At 45.0% G+C, this 21945-nt stretch overlaps 1 protein-coding gene across 5 annotated transcripts in view; it reads right to left on the reverse strand.

Moving 5' to 3' along the window:
- Pcdh19 (protocadherin 19) overlaps positions 1–11162 on the reverse strand; it is a 100640-nt gene extending 89478 nt beyond the window's left edge. For 2 of the 5 annotated variants that reach the window (XM_032889699.1, XM_032889698.1), the window contains exons 1-3: positions 8939–11162; positions 5929–6069; positions 4918–5245 (exon numbers count right to left, since the gene is read on the reverse strand). In XM_032889699.1, the coding sequence (XP_032745590.1) occupies positions 4918–5245; positions 5929–6069; positions 8939–11085 (2616 nt within the window). In that variant the 5' untranslated portion in view covers positions 11086–11162. The remainder of the gene's footprint in view (positions 1–4917; positions 5246–5928; positions 6070–8938) is intronic. The other 3 variants (XM_032889700.1, XM_032889702.1, XM_032889703.1) reach the window with 2 other exon arrangements.
- Positions 11163–21945: the final 10783 nt, after the last annotated feature.

The following is a 21945-nucleotide window of genomic DNA, read 5'->3' on the forward strand; positions in this document are numbered from 1 at the left end:
CTGCAAGTGGTACTGTGTATTTGCCATAACACGAACACGTATTCAGACATTTTGTAGGACAACTGGAAGCATTCATTATGCTTACTGCACAAATATCCTTGTTCTGTAGATTCTTTCTCTGTTACGTTACTACTTAAAAAATCCATTTCACAAACAACTGGAGTAAAGCAAGAAAACCCCTGAGCGTGCACACACACACACACACACACACACACACACACACACACACCCCTGATGTTTCACATCAAAGATGCTATAGTTTGCCAGCAAATGGCTTCAAGTAAACAAAAAAAAAGAAAGAAAGAAAGAAAGAAAGAAAGAAAGAAAGAAAGGAAGAAAGAAAGAAAGAAAGAAAGAAAATTCAAGATTGAGGGTAAGCCAAAACGGAAATCCCTTGCATCTATATAGACATTCTGGAAGTTTCTGCCTATTATCCCTCATGCAGAATTGTTGTCAACCTTAAATCATTCAGCATCTGAAACTAAAACTTGAAAATATCTCACAAAACATTAAGTGTTTTTGGACCATTCACCCATCCTGAATGTGAAAAAGAGACAGACTTTACCCAAAGCTCAATTCTTCATAGGGAAAACATGAGTTCTATTTGCTCCTTCTAATGACCAGAGCCCCTACTGAGCAAAAGGGCCATACAATAACAATAATGTACAAATGAATAACATTTTTTAGCACCCAGAGGCACCCACTATTCATGCTTCCATTTACATACTATCAAAAGGAATAAAAAACATGTCACACTAAGAGAGTCTCAGAAAAAGTTCAGATATTTTTAGAAAAATATTAGCAAGCTACAAAAAACCTAATATATTTCTTCTTTTCAACTTCCTTTCTTTTCTGTTCTCTCTGTCTCTCTGTCTCTGTGTGTATCTCTCTCTGTCTCTCTGTCTCTGTGTGTATCTCTCTCTGTCTCTCTGTCTCTGTGTGTATCTCTCTGTCTCTCTATCTCTCTGTCTCTGTGTGTTTGTGTGTGTGTGTGTGTGTGAGTGTTTACTTCTGGGCTCTCTCTTCTTTCCCAGTATTCATTCTCTCTCTATCTCTCTCTCTTTCTCTCTGTCTCTCTCTCTGTGTGTGTGTATGTGTGTGTGTTTACTTCTGGCCTCTCTATTCTTTCCCACTATTCATTCTCTCTCAAAATCTCTCTCTGTCTCTCTGTCTCTGTGTGTGTGTGTGTGTCTCTCTGTCTCTGTGTGTTTCTCTGTGTCTCTTGTCTCTGTGTTCTCTCTGTCTCTGTCTCTGTGTGTATCTCTCTCTCTCTCTCTCTCTGTCTCTGTGTGTATCTCTCTGTCTCTCTGTCTCTGTGTGTATCTCTCTCTCTTTCACACACACACACACACATACACACACAATCTCATTTACAAATAAACTCTATAAGCTATATAAACTAGGATGCCAATGAATTGAACCTCACCTTTGAAGTTAAAATATTTAAAAGGTACAAGACATCACTAATTCTACAAAAGCCTTATGCAAACAGTAAAGACGCCTTCCATCTTTACCTCCTCACATTCGTATACAAAAATCTTCAAATTGCTGTGGCTGACATGCCAAGCCAGAGCAGAGGACAGGAAAATACTCATTTCTGGCTCTATGGGAGACTATCTCTGCAGCACAAGAAATTCCAATTTTCTAGACCAATGCTCCACTCCCTTTACCTAACCCCACCTAACCACATTCAAAGCCATGTTCCCAGGTTCTTATACCTGACAACATTCAAAGGTAACTAGGTTTACAGATTCAAAAAAGAAAAGTCATCCTCAAGGATAAGGGTAATTAGTGGTAGAGCACTTGACTAACATGCACGGAGCTCTCCGTTTGAGCCACAGCACCTAAACAAAAGCCACCTTTATTCAATTCAGCACCAAGCCTTGATAGCTCAGCAGCAAATTTGCATAAAAATGATATCCCGGTTGCCTTGGAAGGAGAAATACTAAGTAGCATACAAAGGAACAGGTGATTAACACTATCTTTTTATTTCCTCCTCAGCAGTTGAATCCTTGGAAAGATCCTGGCTTGCCAGCTAGACTGTGAACACTCTGAAAGCAGGAGCTTCTTTCCTCTTACACATATTTGGAATCTCCAAGCTACCTGCTACATAGCTGGGGAATTGAGCATTATAAAAGTACTTAGCAATTTGATTTAATACAGTGTTGATCCATTTCAAAGTGAAGTGGAGTTGGAAGCAGCAAGGGGCAATACGGTAGTTCTGAGTCTTGTCTAATTGCTATTTCAAATAAGCTTTATCGCTGTTCAAATAATAAAGAGTGTGTGTCGTAAAAGGTAACACAGCAGAAGAATCTAATGGTCCCGATCTGAAGAGTAAGAATGTCACACATCATATGCTTAGGAAAGGGACACCATCCAAAATTAAAACTGCGTTCTCTTTTTCTTTTAAGCTCTCTGATGTCAAAGATCAAGAGTTTTATCTTTGCATCACTAGCAAACAGCAGATGCAATATCTGACACATTCTATACATGCAATAAATGCTAGTGGGTTGCGTTAAATAACGAATAGAAATGGTTTCATGAACTAATATAAAGGATAATTTCAATGTCAGAACATGATTTAGAGAAATTTCCATAGAATCATCTACTTACTACATCATAGCATGAATCATTCTGTATTATAATTGCTTCATAAGTGAATTGTTCCTTGGATGGATTAGTTTATTAATGGGAAAATTATAAAGGTAGGAAATATATCAGAACATAATTATTCTAGGAATTCCACAGCATGAAATAGTAACATTTAGCATCCCACAATGAAAACCACCTGTTTAGAGGTTGATCTGGCTTTAAAAGGCAGGGAAAGCATCAGAACTGAGACTAGCTTCCTGAAATTCTTTGTTTCCCTGCCCTTAGAAGAAACTCAGAAAAAGACACCAAGATATTAGGTGAACCAAAAAATCAGTTACTATCTCCTGTTTCTGCCACATATTCAATAGACAGCATGGCTCTCTTTTCTCAGGACCTTGAATTGATCGTAAAATGATCATCAAATCTTCAGGATTCAATACTTTTGTCCACCTCCCTGAACAATAACAAGGCAGCAATCGAATACATAATGTTAGCATTTTTCAACTTCATTGTTCAAAGATTACTATACATCAATAGTCTGGTTACACCATTGTGTAGTTATTATTTACATAGAACCAGCCTAAATTCCTCTTTGGTCATAGAGACTGGAGAGACATACTCAAGTGACTAGTTCATTACCAATGGTAATTCTCCAATTTTCAAGTAAAACAAAATTTTACCTTTATAAATCACACACACACTCTTTGCAATTCAAAATGTTTTATTTTTCCTTGGAAACTTTCCATAATAGAATTACTCATTGTTTTAGATGAGAAAACAGAGGACCCGAAGGGGTTCCATAGTAAAAGGTGACTCCTGAATTCAAAATCTTGATCTATTTGATTCCACTATAAACCCTTACCTCTCCATCTCCATGGCTGCACTATTAGAGGTCCACCGTATCTCTCTAAGTAGTTTATGAGACCCTAGCAGTAATAAGGGTCATTAATACTGAGAACCGAATTTACCTGACACAACACTAGACTTTCAATAACTCTTTGTTTATAGACTTATATACTCAAAATGCTGGTGCTTCTTTTTCCGTGCTTTTAATTCAGTAGGAATTATTTTCCCAGAACTGGGAGACACAATGAAACAATGTAAATGGTCCTAAGCATTCTTTGCCCTACAAAACTGAAACAAACAATATAAGTCCTTTTTCTGTCCCCATGATTGCCTAGCTATATCGGTCTGTATCGTTTCTAAAGGCAGTACTACTCGAACACTTAAGAAGTACAGAGCAAGATGCTCTACTCCTCCCTTTCTGTGTGATCTGCTCTGGAGGCTGAGCAAGTTCCTCGGCATCTCTAAACCTTTGCTTTATCTTCCACCAAAGAGAAATCTATCAAGATATCTGATTGTCAGTTTCTAATGAGATGATGCCCATATAAGTATCCTGAAAAATTGTTGGAAGTCCACTTGAAATCTACAGAATAGCTTTCATAGTAACTAGGAAGAGAGCATGTCTCCCAGTACATCAAATTTCCAACCAAAGAGGAACTTAAGCATTTCAGGAAAATGAAACCTACTTAAGGACTTGTTTATAGCCTTCTACACAGCCCCCCTACCCCCAACCGCATCTCCATCACTGGTATATCAACCTATTCTCCAAAATTATTTGAATAACCCACAAATATTTGGTCATCTTGTGTTTTTTGCAAAACCACCTCCAGGAAAACACCCAAACTGAAGGGAAACAGTTAATTCAAATGCATGGCTACTTCATACAATATTCATGTTAGTGACAGTTTCAATCTCCTCAACTGTCAAACATTACCAGAACTGCTAAGAACTAGCGATGTGACTTTTAAAACTTTATTGCTTGTATCCTTATTGGCCACCATCTCAGCAGGATAGATGATAGAGGTCAAAAAAGCAAAGGGTGGAGTGCCTTTAGGATTCTGAACCACAGGAGGAAAATGAAATTGAAACATTACAAGGATCAACTCATTTTCTTTTCTTTTTCTTTTTTTATTCTTTTTTGGATTCACTCATTTTCAATACTGCTTGGCAACCCTAAATTGCTTTAATCTCCAAGCTGGTAGCACTGGGTTTTAAGCATGTGTATCGGCAACAGGTGAAGGAATTCTTTACTATGTTGGGACATTATGAAGGCATGCCAAGGCTCGCCATTTGAGTTCAGACTCGCAACACCACCCTTCACGACAAAAGCCCTCTATGTTGAATCACTATGTGTCCCTAAATGCTGTTAGCAAGGGCTGAGTGTGAAAATGGGCTTAGACAGGGGTGTGCCTCCAGAATGGCCCATGGCAGCTCTAGAAAGAGACCTGGGAAGACTTCACAGAACCACTTTGCCGCACTCACCTCAGGCAGGGGCACACCATTGATGATCAGGTCTGGCTGCTGTGGGCCCTGGCTGTTGAAGGAGTGATGGTAGATGTGGTTGGCAGTGGTGTTGCGGGTATTCTGGTTCTCCACATTCAGGAAAGTGCTCTCAGAGCGACGGCAGCCCAGGGGCAGTGTCTGCTGGTGGTAGTCGAAATAGTTGAGGGACGAAGTAAGGGAGGAGCAACTGACAACATTCATCTTGTCTGTCTCCTCCACGTCCCGAGGTACAAGGCGGATGTCATTCTTACTAATTTTTTTCTTCTTACTTGATTTCTTTTGATGCCCATAGGAGTACTCAGCGATTCTATGTGACAGAAAAGGCAGCACGAATAGATAACACCTTCCCAGACCATGTACTGATGAATAAACATTAAGCACCCCAGAGGGTTGCACCCCATCTCTGCTCCAGCTCCTTATTCTGGCGCATTACATCATCGTGTTTCTCCCTGTGCTTTTTTTTGCATGCGAAAACAAGCTGAGGGCCATGAAGTTTTCATATTAAACATACTAACCTCCCGCCTCCCACCACCCCTTCCCAAAGAAAAATTCACATTACAATTAGAAATTGTTCATTCTGAGTGGTCAGTAAGCAGGGGTGAGGGTGGGGAAAGTTGAGCCTATGGGGGAGAGCATGAAAATGCTCAAATCTGATGCTTCCCTGGAACCTAAAGGAAGTACTGGGTAAGGTAAAAAGTAAGTGCCAATTTAACAGGAAAGGAGATGGAGGGAATTCAGAAAAACCCGTGCCAAATGTCTCCAGGAATTTGCAAGGTGGCAAACACCATGGAACAGCTTCCTCTGTGATTAAACTGATCACTTTTAGACTAAAGGTTCAGACCCTGTCTTCCAACAGCACCTAACTCTGCTCACCCACACCCTCCTCCCGGGCCCTAGCCCAGCTCCCTTCTACTTTCCACCCTTCCCCCTCCTCTCCTAGAGAAATCTGATAGCCAAACCCATTTGAATGAGGGGAAAATGCCTTTTTACCTCTTTCCCCTTAGGCTCACTTTCTCCTCTGCCTTTTTGTCTTGCTCCTCGCTAATGGGAGAAACCGAGATGCAATGCAGACACTTGCTGTTTTGTCCTTTTATAAAACAGCCGAGGAGACAAGTGATGGTTAAACAATTACTGCAAAGGAATTTAAAGGTTAGTGCATTCAGCATCCTTCTCCATTCAGGTGTACCTACAAGCAGCTGTGCTGCAACTGGAACATAAAAAGCTCAATTTAATTAACACTTTCACACAGACCGAGGAACGTGCAAAAAGAAACCAAGCATTAAGAGACTTGTCAAAAGAAATACATTAAAATGTAGCCAGATTCTCAATGTCATGTATTGCTTTGCACATAATGATTTCAGCTTATTGTTTGAGGATTCAATCTCTGAGTAATAATCAGCAAAACAATAAGGTTAATAAATAACACAGGTTGGACTTTACCAGTGAAAGAGTGTGTCTGTATTCTCCCAGTTGACAAAGCTAATTGTCAGAATACAAAAAAAAAAGGGGGGGGGGAGCCCAATTCAAGCAGCAATTGCACATCATCTCACAAGTCTCATAAATGAATGCATTTCAGGAAGAGGTCCTGCAGAAGCAAAGAACTAGAAAACCCTGCCTAATCACATAGAAAGATAAGCTTCTCCTGAACTTTAGGATTCTAAGAAGTCTGAGCAGATGGGGAGTTTGCATATCTACCCATATCTACCAAGGCAAATTATTGCTCTGTCCCCAGGATCTACTTAGAGATTAAGCACTTTATTTCACCTCACCCTTTTACTCTGCCCAGTCTGACTTGAAATGATGGCAAATTGATGATACAGAGGCCGAGGGACAGATAAAACCCCCCAAACTTCAGGACTAGGGTTACATTTCTTTTCTAATCTGTTTACTGAATCAATGGGAAGTTCTAATCATTTTGTTTACCCATGATGGGTAAGTTTGGCAATGCCCCATCCAATTATTCAGAGGCATTCAATGCATGGTCCACTCTGTATTGACCAATTATTTAATTAAACTGTACTTCATTAATCGCAAGCCATCACAGGGAAGGGTGCTTTACAAAATACACATTTGGGTGAAGTTGGAGAGCACTGAGCTTTGCACTTTTTTTCTCAATTCAAATGCTCTTCCTTGTTTAATGATCTCCCTGGCAAGCTCTCAGAGAGAGCTCTTACTTCTAGTCATATATCACCAAGAAGTGGCAAAGCCTTCGATATCTTTATTTCAAGCTGATTTCTTTTTCATCATGGGAAGGGTCTTATGCATTTACTTTATGCTGAGAAAATGGCTTAAAAAGAGTCCCCTCTGTCATTATCTCCATATAAATAAATTTTTATTGAGCCTGCATTTTTTTTCTCCTATAAAAATCGCCACTGGCAGTCACAGGTTTCAAAGGTACGAGCAATATTAATTTCCATTTCTCCCATCTGAAGTGACTTGGTACTGAAGGAAAGAAAAGTCATGGCCATTTCACTAGTAACAGGATTAAAGCATTTATGAGGCATTGCAGCTGCTCTTTTATGGCACCTGATTGATATTCATGTGTGGTTAGCATTTGTCTACTAACTTGTGTAATGCAGAGAATAGTAAAAGGGAAACAATAATTGCATGGCTGTTACATATTCAGGGAGCTCTGATTCACAGAAGTGTGTATTTCAGATGGTGTCAGATACAAATCGGACCTACAGGAACATATTTTGACTGATTAACATGCATGCACAGATGGTACAAGATACAGTGAATGTGTAGGTGTGTTGAAAGTACACACACAAGCACACACACACCTTGGCTGGAAATAGCAGCATCATTCATTTTCAGCAAAGTAAAAATAAATAAATAAATACATACATACATACATAAAATAACTTTTTTCAACTGTTTCGATGAGACACTGCTGGAAAAAAAAATCTGCATTGTCCTAAGTAGGATTCTAGAAAATCTTAGATTTATTTCTTCTATCAAATTGCAAGGAAGTCTTCAGCAAAATCCTCTAATGGGTTGTTAATCAAGATGAAAAATGCTACATTACATGCCATTCAAGTTTCTACTTCTCTTCTTTTTCTTCTCTTCGTGTTTCCCCACCCCCACACACATCCTACACACACTTCAGAGAAACTGTAACACAATAGCCCATAGTGACATCCACTGGTAGAGACAAGATCTTAATGCCACAGCACAGTGCCTCTTTAGAGGAAAGCATAGCCAACTCCAGAAGATTGCTATTTTTACTGAAACATCTGGATGCAAAGTCTTATTTCTCATTGGGATGTTTGGTCTTCATACACCAACCAAGCAGATATTTGAAAACATACAGATGCCTGACAGAATTTTACTTTGTACAGCCATATGTCTGGGGACTAGATACAAAACAAGCCAAGAATCACTCAAAACCACTAATGACCTGCTCCACCACCACACCCCCCACACTGCTTTCTCTTCCTCCTCCTCTCTGGTTCCCATCATAAACTCTCCCTCTGAGATCTCTCTCTGGACTGTAACCCTATAGCAGGACAAGACAGTTGCCAGGACACCATCTCCCTTCAGCACTTGTCTGCATCACACTGTGCTCCAGGAAATCAAGCCTTTCAAATATGATCCCATAGAACTTTTGCTACAAATATGAAAATCTCTCTCCCTCCCTCCTCTCCCTCCCTCCCTCCTCTCTCACTCCTTGATTCTCCCTCCTTCCCCCTCATTTTTCTACCTTAACTTCACTGGAGACAGCTGTGCAAATTTTAAAATGATAATTGCTTTTCTGCTCATCATCATTATGTGACAAAATCCATTCAAACAGTAAATGATTGTCTTCCAGCAAATTGTCAGATCAAAAGAATTGATCAACTTGGACTGTCACAAACTTCTCACCCTCCACAAAGAAGCATTGTGGGCACACTGCATGCATTTAAATAGGAAACAGAAGCACTGGGGTTTTACACAGACACAAATACACACTTCTTACTCATTCAAAACACAGACAAAAATAAAGAAAACTTGGCTCTACCTGCAATTGTAGGTCCGGATCTCTTTGTTGTCACGCTTGCACTTGATTGCCACGAAGATCATAGTGACAAAGAGAATGCCGGCAATGGAGCCCAGAGCAATAATGAAAATCAGGGATAAGTTCACAGAGCCCATTGACTCTTGAGCATCAAGAGCTGGGGACAGGTAGATTAGGACAAGGGCAGAAGCAGAAAGAGATGTCTTGCCATGGTCATGGGCCACCACTATAAGCTCATAGGAAGCCTTGGAGTTCTCATTAAAGGTACGAGTGGTTCTGACTTCTCCATTGACCTGGTCTATTTCGAAGAAACCTCGGTCACCTTCTGTCATGTCATAGGTGACTCGGCCATTTTCGCCCTCATCATAATCATCTGCCTTAACTACAGTCACCAAATAGCCTATGCCAGAATTTCGAGGAATGTAGACCTCAGCAGTGCCATTGATCAGAGGTGGGGCAGTGATGACCGGGGTATTGTCGTTGACGTCGAGGATAATGACCCTCACAGTGGCATTGCTTTGCAGGGAGGGCATGCCACCATCCTTGGCCAGGACTTTGAATTCAAATGCCTTGGTCTGCTCATGGTTAAAGGATCTTAGCGCATAGATGTCACCAGAGTTGGGATTGATAGAGACATAGGTGAAGACTGGCATGTCTCGCACCTGTGATGGCACAATTTGGTAGGAGACGCTGCCATTGAGACCCAAGTCAGGGTCACGGGCAGACACAGAGAGCAGATAGGCGCCAGGAGTGTTGTTCTCCTGTACAATGACTTGATAGTAAGGCTTAGAGAAGTGTGGGTGGTTGTCATTCTCGTCTGTGATACGCACAGTAAAAGACTTGGCACTTTGCAGCATAGGCACACCGCTGTCTCGAGCCTGAATAGTAAGATTGTATTGGTCATGCTGCTCTCGATCCAGCCGTCCATCAACAAGAATAGTGGAGAAGCTCTCATACTCCTGCAGCCTAAAGGGGACATTGCCCAGCAAGCGGCACTGCACACGTCCATTTAGACCGGAGTCGCGATCAGACACCCGAACCAGAGCAATCACATAGCCCGGGGGGGCGCTCTCGCTCACCTCCACAAGCTCGCTATTGACCGACAGAAGGTTGATAATTGGCGGGTTATCGTTAGTGTCTAGCACGCTGACAGTGACTTTGCAGTGTGCAGGGATAGAGTTGGGCCCCAGGTCTTTGGCTTGCACATCCAGTTCGTACACGTGGCCCTCTTCATAGTCTAGCGCACCGGTGACAGTGACCAGGCCGCTGTGTGGGTCAATTTGGAAGAGTTCACGCGTGCGGTCATTGACATAACCATAGAAGGAGTAGACCACTTGGCCGTTGGTGCCCTCATCTGGATCGCTGGCATTGAGGCGGATGACAGGTGTATTGGGAGGTGAGTTTTCAGGCACGCTCACTGAGTAAGTGGACTCGCCAAACACCGGGTTGTTGTCATTCGAGTCGGTCACCTTGATGGTGAGGCCAACTGTGCCCATGTGTGGTGGGTCGCCTCCGTCGAGCGCCGTAATGCGAAAGCTGTAGTGTGACTGTGTCTCGCGGTCCAGGCTCTTCTCCACCACGAGTTCAGCAAAGCGCGAACCGTCACCCCGCGTCTTTATTTCCAGGCCAAACAGCTCGTTGGGCGTGAGCTCGTAGGTCTGCACACCGAAACTGCCTGAGTCCGGGTCATATGCGCTGTCCAGTGGGATACGTGTGCCGGGGCTGGCTGCCTCAGAGATCTCCAGTTCAATTTGTGCGGCCGGAAAACTGGGAGCATTGTCGTTCAGGTCCTTGATTTCCACCTTAATCACACAGATTTCCATTGAGCTGGACATGACCTCTAGCGAGATGATACACTTGGGGCTCTGGCGGCACAGCAGGTCTCGGTCAATCTTCTGCTTGGTGACCAAGAGGCCCGAACTGGGGTTGATGTCCACCAGGTGCGGAGCCGAGTTGGACACCACGCGGAAAGCAGAAGCCTGTCGGGTATCCATCGCGAAGCCTGCCTCCCGCGCGTCCTTGGCCACATTAGCGATCACAGTCCCGGCGCGCTGCTCCTCTTCTACTGAGTATTTAAGGTTAATCAGGGCGGCCGCCTGCGTCCATAGTACAGCCAGCAGCAATAGCACCGGCAGCAGGAGAGACTCCATGGCTGCGCGGGGCTCTGCTTGGCCTCGCCTCTCCACACCCCTCCGAGACCGACGCCGCCGGCGCTCCAGCTTCCCGCCGGCTCGGGCCGCCTGTTGCGCGCGCCCGGTGGCCCCGGAGGCCGCGGGAGGAGTCCCGCCCAGGGCGGCCCGGCGGCGCGCGGGATGAACCCGCGCGGGCTCCAATGCTGAGGTTGTAGTGGTCTCAGCAGAGACTGTCTGGGGGCCCGGGGGCTCCGGGGTGCCCAGGGAGCGCCGCGCAGCCCCGAGCCCCCTCCCTCCAGCCCGGCTACTCAGTTTTCCCCTTTCAAAGTTAGCCAAGCGGGACTGGCCGCAGCGGCGCAGGGCTGCGGATCGAGTGGCGCTCGCACGCCCCAGACGGCCACAAGCAGCAGAGTCGGAAGTGTACTTGGGGCGCGGACGCGGAAGGCTGTGGGGGCGCAGCCTCTCAGGCACTGCCCGACCCGCCGCAGCGCACCGGCACTGGGGCAGGCGAGCGCGCAGTCTGTGCACCTGGCATGCGCAAGGACCTCCCCCCAGCGCGCCCAGCTCACTGCGGAGGGAGCTCCCGCCTGGTACGCACCCTCCGGGATCCGGGGGGGCCACTCTGGCCTCTTCGAGGCCTGTTGGAGAGAAAGGGGGGATCGCAGGCAGAAGTCTGAGTTGCTGGCAAGATCCGTGGGCTCCCGGGGATTTGGCAGAGCTGGAGGGCTGTCCCGGGGCGGGCAGAGGAAGGGGGAGGGGAGAGATGCAAGAGCGCTATCCGGCGCTGAGGTTGGTGTCCGAGGGCGTGGGGGTGGGGGGGTGCGTCTGCCCAGGATCCGAGGTGGGCGCAGGGTTCCTCCCACCGAGCAGTTGTGGGTCTGCGGGCGTTTATATCTCGGAAATCAAAGTTACCAACGCAGCCCAGGCCTCCGCCTTAAGTTTATGAAAACGGGAAGATGGCAATTTGTCCAAGAAAATCAAAGTCCTACTCTTTCCAATTGCCCCGGGGAGGGGAGGAGGGACACGGGGTATGGGAAGGTGAAGAAATGAAGCTACTACAGTACCGGCCAGGAGAGGCGGGGTTGCAGTCGCCGGTACCCGGGGCTTCTTTGCCTTCCTGGGTTTGGGCTGGGGTGTCGCTTCAAGGACCGCAGCAGCCGCCGCCGCCGCTGCCGCCGCCGCCGCCGCCGCCGCTGCCGCCGCCGCCAAAGAAAGCCCTGCTTAGTTCAGCTGCACGTCCCTGGGGTCCGCCTGGGCAGCTGCCAGGGTCGAGGGTTTCTGTCGCCTCCAAAGGTTACTTGCCCGAGCGTCTGGATCCCATCCTTCAGGAGAAGCTCCGTCCGCCCTGTTTAGGGTTTTCTCCTCCCTGGCGCTCGCGCGCTAGGGAGGTCTGTCCGTGGATGTTCGAAAGGGAGGAAGAGTGAGTGTGTGGAGGGGAAGTGAGAGTGTGGAGTAGGAGGGAGAGGGGAGGAAGAAATGGGTTTGGGGTGGGAGGTTTCGGGTCTCAGATGAATCGGCTCAGCTGGAAAACCAGGGAAGACACTGCACCGCAGCCCGCGAGGGGCTAGGGAAGTGAATGCCAGTGCCCCCCGGACAAGCCAGGCATGGTGAGAGGTAGCTGGTGCTACCGTCTGCACCCGCTCGCCCGTCTCCCCTCTCAGCCAGCCGCCGCCGCTACAGCTGCTGTTGCTGCTCCTCCTCCCGATGCCGCAAACTACTGGCCACGGAGTCTGGAGAGAGCTGGAGAGAGCCCGAGCTGCCGAGCCCGGCTACGCCAGGCACTAGCCAATCAGCGCGCCGCCCAGCCGCTCCGGTCTTGGGGCGGGACCAAGGAGCGAGGCGAGGGGGGGGGCGGGTGGAGGGAGGCGGGGCCAAGCGGAAACTTACACACCGGCCCAACCGAGTAGAGTACCCTGGCCTGCAGAGCCCCTGCGGGTGTGGGGGGGGGTGGGTACCTGACTGGCGTGGGACAAGCAGAGTAGGGAAGGGAGAGAGGGCCAGATGTGAGGTGTGCTGCCTCTGAAGCTCAGTCCACCTAGGAACTGAGTCCCTCTTGAATCTCTTGTTTGCAGAGATTACAGAAAAAGATGAGGGTTTGATTTTTCTTTTCTTGCTGTTTATCTCCCTCGCGTATCTTCCTGTCTTAAATGCAATATTCTCTCTCGTCGCTCTTTATCTCTCCTTTGTCTCACTCTTCAGCATTTCTGTTTCTGTCTTCTCTTATTCTCGGGTAGTAGAAGAAAGAGGAGCAAGCGCTCCTGCTATGGTCGGTCATTCATTAAGCTCTTGGCCAGTGTATCTTCACTTTTGCCAAGAGCAAGGCCACCACCACCAAACCATTATCCCTATCCTCTCTCACTGGGAAGATGATACACTCCTGGGAACACCCCAGCACAGAGAGAGAGAGAGAGAGAGAGAGAGAGAGAGAGAGAGAGAGAGAGAGAGAGAGAGAGAGAGAGAGCTGCAGGGCTGCCGGTCCGGTCTGGCTCACTCAGGTCTCTAGTTAATCAAAAGGGATCGGTGGCTTAAGGACTTAGCCTCTAAGGGTTCTGGCTACATTTTCTCACCCCTCACCCAACCCTATCGGATAATTTAGCTTCCTATAAATAAACTACGTTTGAGAAAAGCCAACGGAGCGGACGCCACCGCGCCGCGCCGTTCCGCGCCGCGCCGCGCCTAGAGAGCCGGGATCCGGACAGAAGCTATGGGGTGGGCGCGCCGAGGTCCCTGACCACTGTGAGCCCGCTCTAGTGTGGTGGGCGCTCAGCGTTCCCCAGGGCCTGTTCTGTCTGGGGGCTTCCACTTCTCCTTGGGTGGCGGTGGCAGCTGTGGCCTTTGCCAATGCTGGGAAGCTGGAGGTCGGCGTGGCCAGGGTTGACATCAAGCTTAGTCTGCCTTTTGGACCAAAGGGACCCCAGAGACAGAGGTGGACTCTTCCCCGCCCAGATCTAAGGCTCTTAATTAAGATCGCGAGCGGAAAGAATCAAATGTGCCCTCGATGAAGATTTCTCCCTTTTTTTTTTTTTTTTGAATTACAGATTGAGGATGGGAAACAGCTTCTGAATTCACAATTCTTGGACAGAGCAAACCTCCTTTCTGAGTTATTCGTCTCTGTTATTTGGGAGTCTTGGTTGAAGAAACTCATAATTAGCTCAGCGACTCTGGCCTGAACCTGTAGTCTCAAAATGAGAGTCGCTTTTGCCCTTCAAAAAATTAAATAAGAAAAGGAAAAACGCACTTGGACACATAATGCTTTCCCCCCCAAAAACCCTGCCATCTTCTCGCAAAGAGCAACCCAGCTGCTTAAAAGAATGCATCATCCGAAAGAGCTAGTTTAGCAGCCTTTACCGTGGTGGTGGGAGTGGGAAAACAGCCTCCTCTCACAGAAAAAAATAGGATTTATTTTACTAGTGAGGTTGAGACTGGACCTACTGAAAGTGTAGCCAAGCCCAAGGAGAAAGTGCCTAATTCGCTTGGCTCCTGGGGGTTGCTTCACATTAGAATGCAATTCAGCCCAGAACATCAGGGAGAAAACCGAGGCATCTGCAGTGAGAATCATTTCATTTTGATCATTTAGAGCTGCGGGTAGACTGCTGAAAGGGTGGCTTCAGGGAGTCAGTCCCGTGGCCCGCCCAGTTGTTTTTTTTTTTTTTTTTTTTTCCCAAACACCGTTAGAGAAATGGGCAAGTAGTGGAAGAACATGACAACATGGCAGGCAGCGCGGGTGCACCTCATGGGCCGCTAAAGGAAGGCTTCCATTTGATTTATCATAGTTATTTACCTTTGATGTCAGCGAGTGGGGGTGGAGTGCAGCTTGGTCTAATTAAAAAGGTCTAAAAAGGCATTTGAAGTGGGTTTGCTATCTGATCACGGGATGTGAGTTCCGCGTTTGGCAGCTTTCTAAAATATGGCTGGGACTATTTAAACACAACAATTAGCAGCATGCTAAAATGTTTGCATGCTATGCTTAGAAGCTCTTAGCTGTAAACTTTAAGGCGATCTGTTCCCCTTTAAGTTAAAAAAGGATGATGCTGCTTCCTTGTGGCGAAGGCTGTCAGGAACCCGCTGATCAATAAAAGTAAACTGGCGCCTCCACGGCTTGATTGAGCGGGAGCAAAGAGTCTGAGAAGTAGTCTCGGCCATTAACAATCCCCCAGGTAATGAGAAATGGAAGAATTACTCAGGTAAAATGATTAACATTGCCGTGCCATCTGAAAGGATGCACACAACAAGCTAAGAAGACTGCGGACCTCTTACCTTAGGGAGTGCTAATAGAATGTCTATATTCTGCTGTCTTTTTAAAGATAAATAGGAGAGTTCAATTCATGTAGAATGGCATTACCTTCGTAAGTGCAATCGCATTGCAAAGACATGCTCTGCCTTTGCAAAGACAGCCCTCTTCCCTAACGCAATGGCACCATTTCCCCGGCTTCTTACTCACAATGCTCACATTCCAGGCACCCCTCTTATTCCAAGCAGAGCACCAAAGTACTTTCAGTTACCAAACTGCTTTTACAGAAGGCCAAATGCTGAGAGAGGCAGGGGGCGTGTGTATCTGCTTCCATTCTTTCCCATCACCTCCCCCACCCCCAAGCTCACAGTGACAGTTACAACCCCCTGCACACACAATAGTTCTTCCATCCCCCAGTCTATGTCTATAGATAATCCTAACACCCTTTGCTTTCTGACTCCTTTTTCCCCCCCGCTAATATGTACTGGAGATTATTGCATTCCAACAATCCTACTAACTAAATGAGAGCACCCAAACCACCTTTATTATCGGGAATTTATTAGCTAGCTGAATAAAAGCGTTTACATGTAGATAATAAAAACAAAAAAGAAAGTTCTGTTCGTTTTAGCTTGCGTTTACTTCAATCCCGAGGGGAGCCCCGCCTCCTCAGCCTCTTTAGAGACACAAGAGCGCCATCTAGTGGCCATCTCTAGTATTTTCCCACCTAACAGGAAACAGGAGGCTCTGGGTACTAGCTGTACAGCCTGCTGCAGCTTTCTAGGCCATGTCAGTTCCTTAGGCTACAAAGGCCAGAATCAAAATTGGTAAAAGAATTGTGGTTTTGTCCTTTGAATTTTATGCACGCCACTGAAATAGTCCAGAATGTCAATAAAAGAAACAAAAATTGCAAAATCCTTACCTTTAAATCAAGCTGATACACGAGTGCAATCTTTGCTGCTCCAAGATTTGGACGGGAAAGTTTGACTCAGAAAAGTTTAAATTTATGGTAGGAACTAAGATACCAGGATATGGGGGAAGATGGACTTGGAAAATTTAAGGGCGCTTTTTGAGATATGCTTACGAAATTATATCTCACCCCTCCCCCTAAAAGAATAACATTCAGGCAACTCCAGCTTCCCTTGCTCTCCTACCTACCTATTTATTCTTTTCATCTCTGACCTTGCTGCAGAAAACCAGATTCTTCTAGCTTGATTTTTGCCGCATCTCATGAGCATTCCATTCCCCAAATAAGTTGTCCAGAGGCCTGGCAACATTCTCTTAGAAAGAAAGGCTTGATTTAAAAGCTAGCCAAAGTCAATCTCACTTTCCTTGACTACATACCTTCTCTCCAGGCTTGAGACACATGTTGAGAATACACAGAATAAAAGAAAGCAAGGGGGTAAGCAGACAGAGGCAAGAAAGTGTCCTTAAAAAGTCACCATCTCATTTAAGCTTTACAGTAACCATGGGAGGTCAAAATTCTTTGCAGATGTGAAAGCAGAGTTGCAGAGCAGCCCAATGATTTGCCAAGATGACCTCATTACACAAAACTCAACTACTTTCTTTGTGAAATCAACAAGTGCTGGCCGTGCGCCCAGCATTGTGTTAGGGAGTATGGAGTTTTCTAAAGGTGGACCTTGTCCCTGAGAAGATTAAAATTCAGTTCACTAACTGGATAACAGCCCGTAGATTCTATACACTATAAATATTCCTTGAGAAAGAACTAAACTGGGGTTTATTGTGTTGACAGCTTCCTGAAATTGTAATCCCTTCTACCCCAAATGATGACCTGATTGGCAGTGACTTCTCCTCCTCCGCCCTCATTGACCCAGGCAGTTGAAGTAAAGGCAACAAGAGGAACAGTCAGGGATGTGGGCCTGTGGAGCAGGAATGAGGTGTGGTTTCCACTATGATGCATGCCTGTTTCTGACTCTTTTGGAACACTGGTGACAGGAGGGGGGGGCAAGAAAAGATGTTGAGGTGGTCTCTTCCTGTCAAGCCCCACCCACCCTTGCCCTGCTACAGGGGAAAACAGTGACAGCGAGAGTTGCAGCAAATCAACAAAATACAGAAAGTGTTCTTAAGTAAAAATTGCTCACTGTGGTCCCAATGCCTGCCTTTTCCAAGAAATACAGAAAAGGTCATGGACAGTGGAGACGAAAGAGGCTATTAATCACTCCAAGTCTTCTTATTTTGACAAGGCCAACATCCCTGAAGAAGTTCAATCCAACCTGACCTCAAACCTTATGCCCTCTCTCTTTAGGAATTCTGTTTCCCACAGGACCAAAGCCCTGCTGCTGCCAGACTCATAACTGTCTCTAAATAAACACACATCACGAGGACCGTTTAATTAGCAAAGGCTAAATCAGCAAATACATTACAATAAATGACACTGTTTTCTAACACCTTCTGTCCTGCCCTGCAGTGATCACCTGTGAAGTTTTGACAGCACCATTTGGGCTCTCCGCATTACAGCCTCTGTCTTTTCATGTGAATTCTCTCCAAGTGGATCCCAAATGCCAGTTTCCTAGGTGCAACCCCATACCAAATGTTATCCCCACCACCACATTTGAAAACAAATGGCTTTCCCTTCAAAGCCACCATGATCAAATCCTGCCTGGATTTCTCACTGTTGCCTCTCGCATCCCTAAGAAGGATCGTTAAGAGTGATATTCCACAGCTTGCCAGAGGAAAGGCTTTTGGCACCTTGAAAATGGGGAGTCCCCAAGTTATAGAGCTTAGAAAAAATTTAAAAAAAAAAGATTGAAAAGGGGACGACCATGTTTACAAGGAGAGATTAAAACTAGGGTGATTTCTTTTAAAGTAAACACATTTTTATTTTCATTTATCATTGTTCATCACTGCTGCCAAGCCATAATGCCACAACCTAGTTAGAGAATCCCAGGGATTCAGTACTTATGTAACTCTCTTAGATTAGAGCTTCTTATGGGAACATAGCTTTTGATTCTCAACCTAGTCTTCTCTATCTTTCAGCCAATTCTGCTTCTTGTACAGTGGTTCAAGTAAAGGAGGGACGGAAGCAGAAATTCTACACAAAGGAATGATTTGGAGTGCTGAAGGAGGCCTGATCAAAACATCGGCTCTACAAAATAGGCCCTGAAAATCAGCTTTCCAAACGTGTGTGTGTGTGTGTGTGTGTGTGTGTGTGTGTGTGTGTGTGTGTGTGTGTATTTGGAAAACTATATATACATATATGTCCATTCTTATGGTTTCTTTTCAAAAATGTTAACATAACTGGGAAAAAAAAACAAATCTTTTAAAGCTTTGAGATATGGCACCAGAGCTGAGGGGGTGTGTGTCTCATATACCATAGCGCCTGGTTACATTAAATTCAAATGAGTGGGAACAGCCAAGACGATTTAGAAGGAAAATAAGAAACGTCAAACTGATGCGCCAACCCAAGTTTCTTTACATATCTCGGGCCTAGGATGATTTCAGCAAGGCACTAAGGTTATTGTAGACTTTTTGGTTCTCGATAGCCAGATTGTCACTAGAGTTTCTCGGGACTATCCCAAAGTTTCTCCTAGACCTCACAAGTGGCTTTACATAGCTCCCCAGGAGTTTCAGCTGCTCCATTCACTGATTTTTTCCCCCACTAAACCAGGAAACTTAGTAGTTGACTAATGTCAACGTAAGAAGGAAAGGAAGGGGAAAAACTAATACACATGAAGAGCTGTCAGGTTGACAGCTGCAGTTACATTACCTAGGCTAGCAATGTAAGTACCAAAGGCATGTCACGTATGCCACTAACAGAACCATGCACAGTATCTGTTCAGGTTGACAAGCCCTGGGGCAGTGGTAAGTAAACTGAAAGAGGGAGATCCCAGAAGGAGGCAAAGGGAGCACCGTAAAGGGGACAAACAGAGCAGAAGTGACAGAAAAATCACTCCTGCAGTAGGGAAGTTGTCGCTGTTTGGTTGAGTTCTGGAGAAAACAATACCTTGCCAGTTGGGAAAGTATTCCATTTTAGATCCAATCATTTGCATAGTGGTGAGCTTTCTTCTAAAAGCTGGGAGTTAGGGGGAGAGAGCAGAATGTCTTGTAACACAGAAGCCAGCATCTTCGTGAGCTCGGTTGGTCTCTTTCAGCAAAGACCACGAAATGTAGCAACTTGACTACCACACATCTACTCAGAGATGACAGCTGAGGCAGCCGTGAGCATATGAACGTTTGTGCCTAGTGATGGGTTGCTAAGAGAACTGATGATCTTAGAGGGGAGTGGGCTCAACTTGAGGCCTGTGTAGCTCTCCACGTTCTCTGCCCTGGGAAACCGTGCAATGGAATGTCAGAAATCCTTGCTGTCTGGACTGTGCAGTTTCATTTGGGGAACAGGCAATCAGTTCTGGAAGGCTGGCCATAGAGTGGACAGAATGATAGCTCAAAATGAGATCCATCAATGACTTCGTTTCAGCCCTAGCCAAACAATCAAAAGCAAATAGTCAGCTTCTAAAATCAATGTTTCGTGAGATGATGAGCCAACCAGTGGAGTTCACGTGAGGTGGGATGGGAAGGAGAATTGAGAGGGAAAGCAGGAACATTTTTTGTCATGCTACCCACCGAAGCCAGCAGTTGCCTTTCCTTGAAACAGCAGAGTTGGTTCCTAGCAAAATGAGAAACGGCAGTCTCCTAGCAGAACAAAACAAAGGAGCAGGGGGCAAGACATTTTTGAAAACAGGAAGGCGTTTTGGCAACAATCACAGGAGGGCTGGTAAGCCATTGTGCTCTAGGGATCCATCTGCTGAGCTCCAGAACATCCTCTTCTCTCTCCACCCCCATCTAGCTCTCAGATTGCAAACACAGGGTCAAGAGCTGGGTCACTTGTGAAGAAACAGTAAAAGTGGAAAAGACGGACTCAGCCCGAAGTTGAGGAGAAGAGCCCGGATTCAATTTGTTCCACTCATGAAGGATGTGGTGTAAGAGACAGGAAAGCCCTTCTTATTCTGCCAGGGCAAGATAATAAGAGTGGGCTTAATTAAATTAATGGGAAATGCACTTAAAAATTAAAACTGGTGTGCAACTTCTAATCAGCCTGCAATCCACTACTGTGCAGGACCATAGATAAGAAGATAGTGAGTACATCTTTAAGGAGCTGAATAATTTCATAGCTATTAATAATTTTGTTAGTCATGCAATAAAAGCAAACACTAGCAAGGTAATCAAATTGTGTGCTCCATAGTAGAGATCAGGGCAATCTTCAGGAAAAAAAACAGTTTTCCTCCAGTGCAGTATCTATGAATAAGACATCTTTTCTTCGGAATATATGAAGAATAGAACTTATGTAGACTTAGATACCACTGAGAAATTGTTTGTTTGTTTGTTTGTTTGTTTGTTTAAATGAAAAAGCATACTTAATCTGATAATTTGTACCCACCAGAGTAAGACCCCAGCCCTGGGGTCTTAAGACTCAATAGAATTCATAATTCTAAACTTAGCATCTTCCTTTCTTTCTTTCTTTCTTTCTTTCTTTCTTTTCTTTCTTTCTTTCTTCCTTCCTTCCTTCCTTCCTTCCTTCCTTCCTTTCTTTCTTTCTTTCTTTTTTTCTCTCTTTATTTCTTTCTTTCTTTCTTTTTCTTTCTTTTCTTTCTATTTATCTACAGGAGCTCTAATACACTCCAGGCTGTCCTTAAAAGTGCCATTTTCCTGCCTCAGGTTTCCAAACACTGGGGTCACATATGTCACTGTGCCTGACTTTCAAATCTTTGTTCATTTCAGGCCACACACATACAACTTTACAAATCAAGACTCTGAATATTACTTAGTGGACCATTAACCTGTTCTTATATGGAGTTAGATTTTCCTAGCGAAGGAGAGTAAAATGAAGACACTTCATTTAGTTCCCTCTTCCCAGAGAAATAAATAGCTATCAGCATGTAGGACGTAAGGGTTCATGAACATCTTTGGAACTTGGAGATCAATGAAATCTGATTCTCTCATGAGACATAGTGCTCCTCTTAAAGTTTAACCAAAGATTTCCTACCAGAGGCAATTGCTTCTTGTCAGGAAGCCTTTGAAGACTCTCACAGGTTTCCTGTTAGGTGTTGTTTGATCTCTGGTGGACATGAGATTATTGTAAAGCCACTTTTATAAACAAAACTTACTCTATAAATGCAAAATAATTTTGTAAGGCCTAGGCAAGGAATTCTTGATTTCTGCAAGTTTCCATGGAGTAGTGTAAGATAGATAGTAGACATGGAATGATAATTCAGTGTCTGAAAAGGATTTGTTAGGTTGATGGTTACAATTGTGACTACCTATTTCTTTCCCATTCCTTCAAATGTGCACTCCAATATTGATACAGCAAAGGGTTTTCACATTTGGCTATTTGTGTATGTGATGTATAGTCCTGATCAATTTCAATTATTTATAAATTTAAATTCAGTTATTTCCATTTTAAGCAAGTTTCATCTGAAAACATTAATTGATCTGCCTACACTGAATACCATGAACTGACAGGATATATTAGTTGGAGACATGGGTCCTGCTTTCCACACGCTTCAGGTCTGCCTCCGACATTTAAAAAAAAAGAAGGAATACATCCACAATGATATATTTACCCAAGCAGCAATGTTCAGCATTGATGCACAGGCGCAGTCTATAAGAGAGAAGATGTGGGAATGACTTTCCAA

The sequence above is a fragment of the Rattus rattus genome, chromosome X (genome assembly GCF_011064425.1).
Source record: "Rattus rattus isolate New Zealand chromosome X, Rrattus_CSIRO_v1, whole genome shotgun sequence".
Classification (NCBI taxonomy): domain Eukaryota; kingdom Metazoa; phylum Chordata; class Mammalia; order Rodentia; family Muridae; genus Rattus; species Rattus rattus.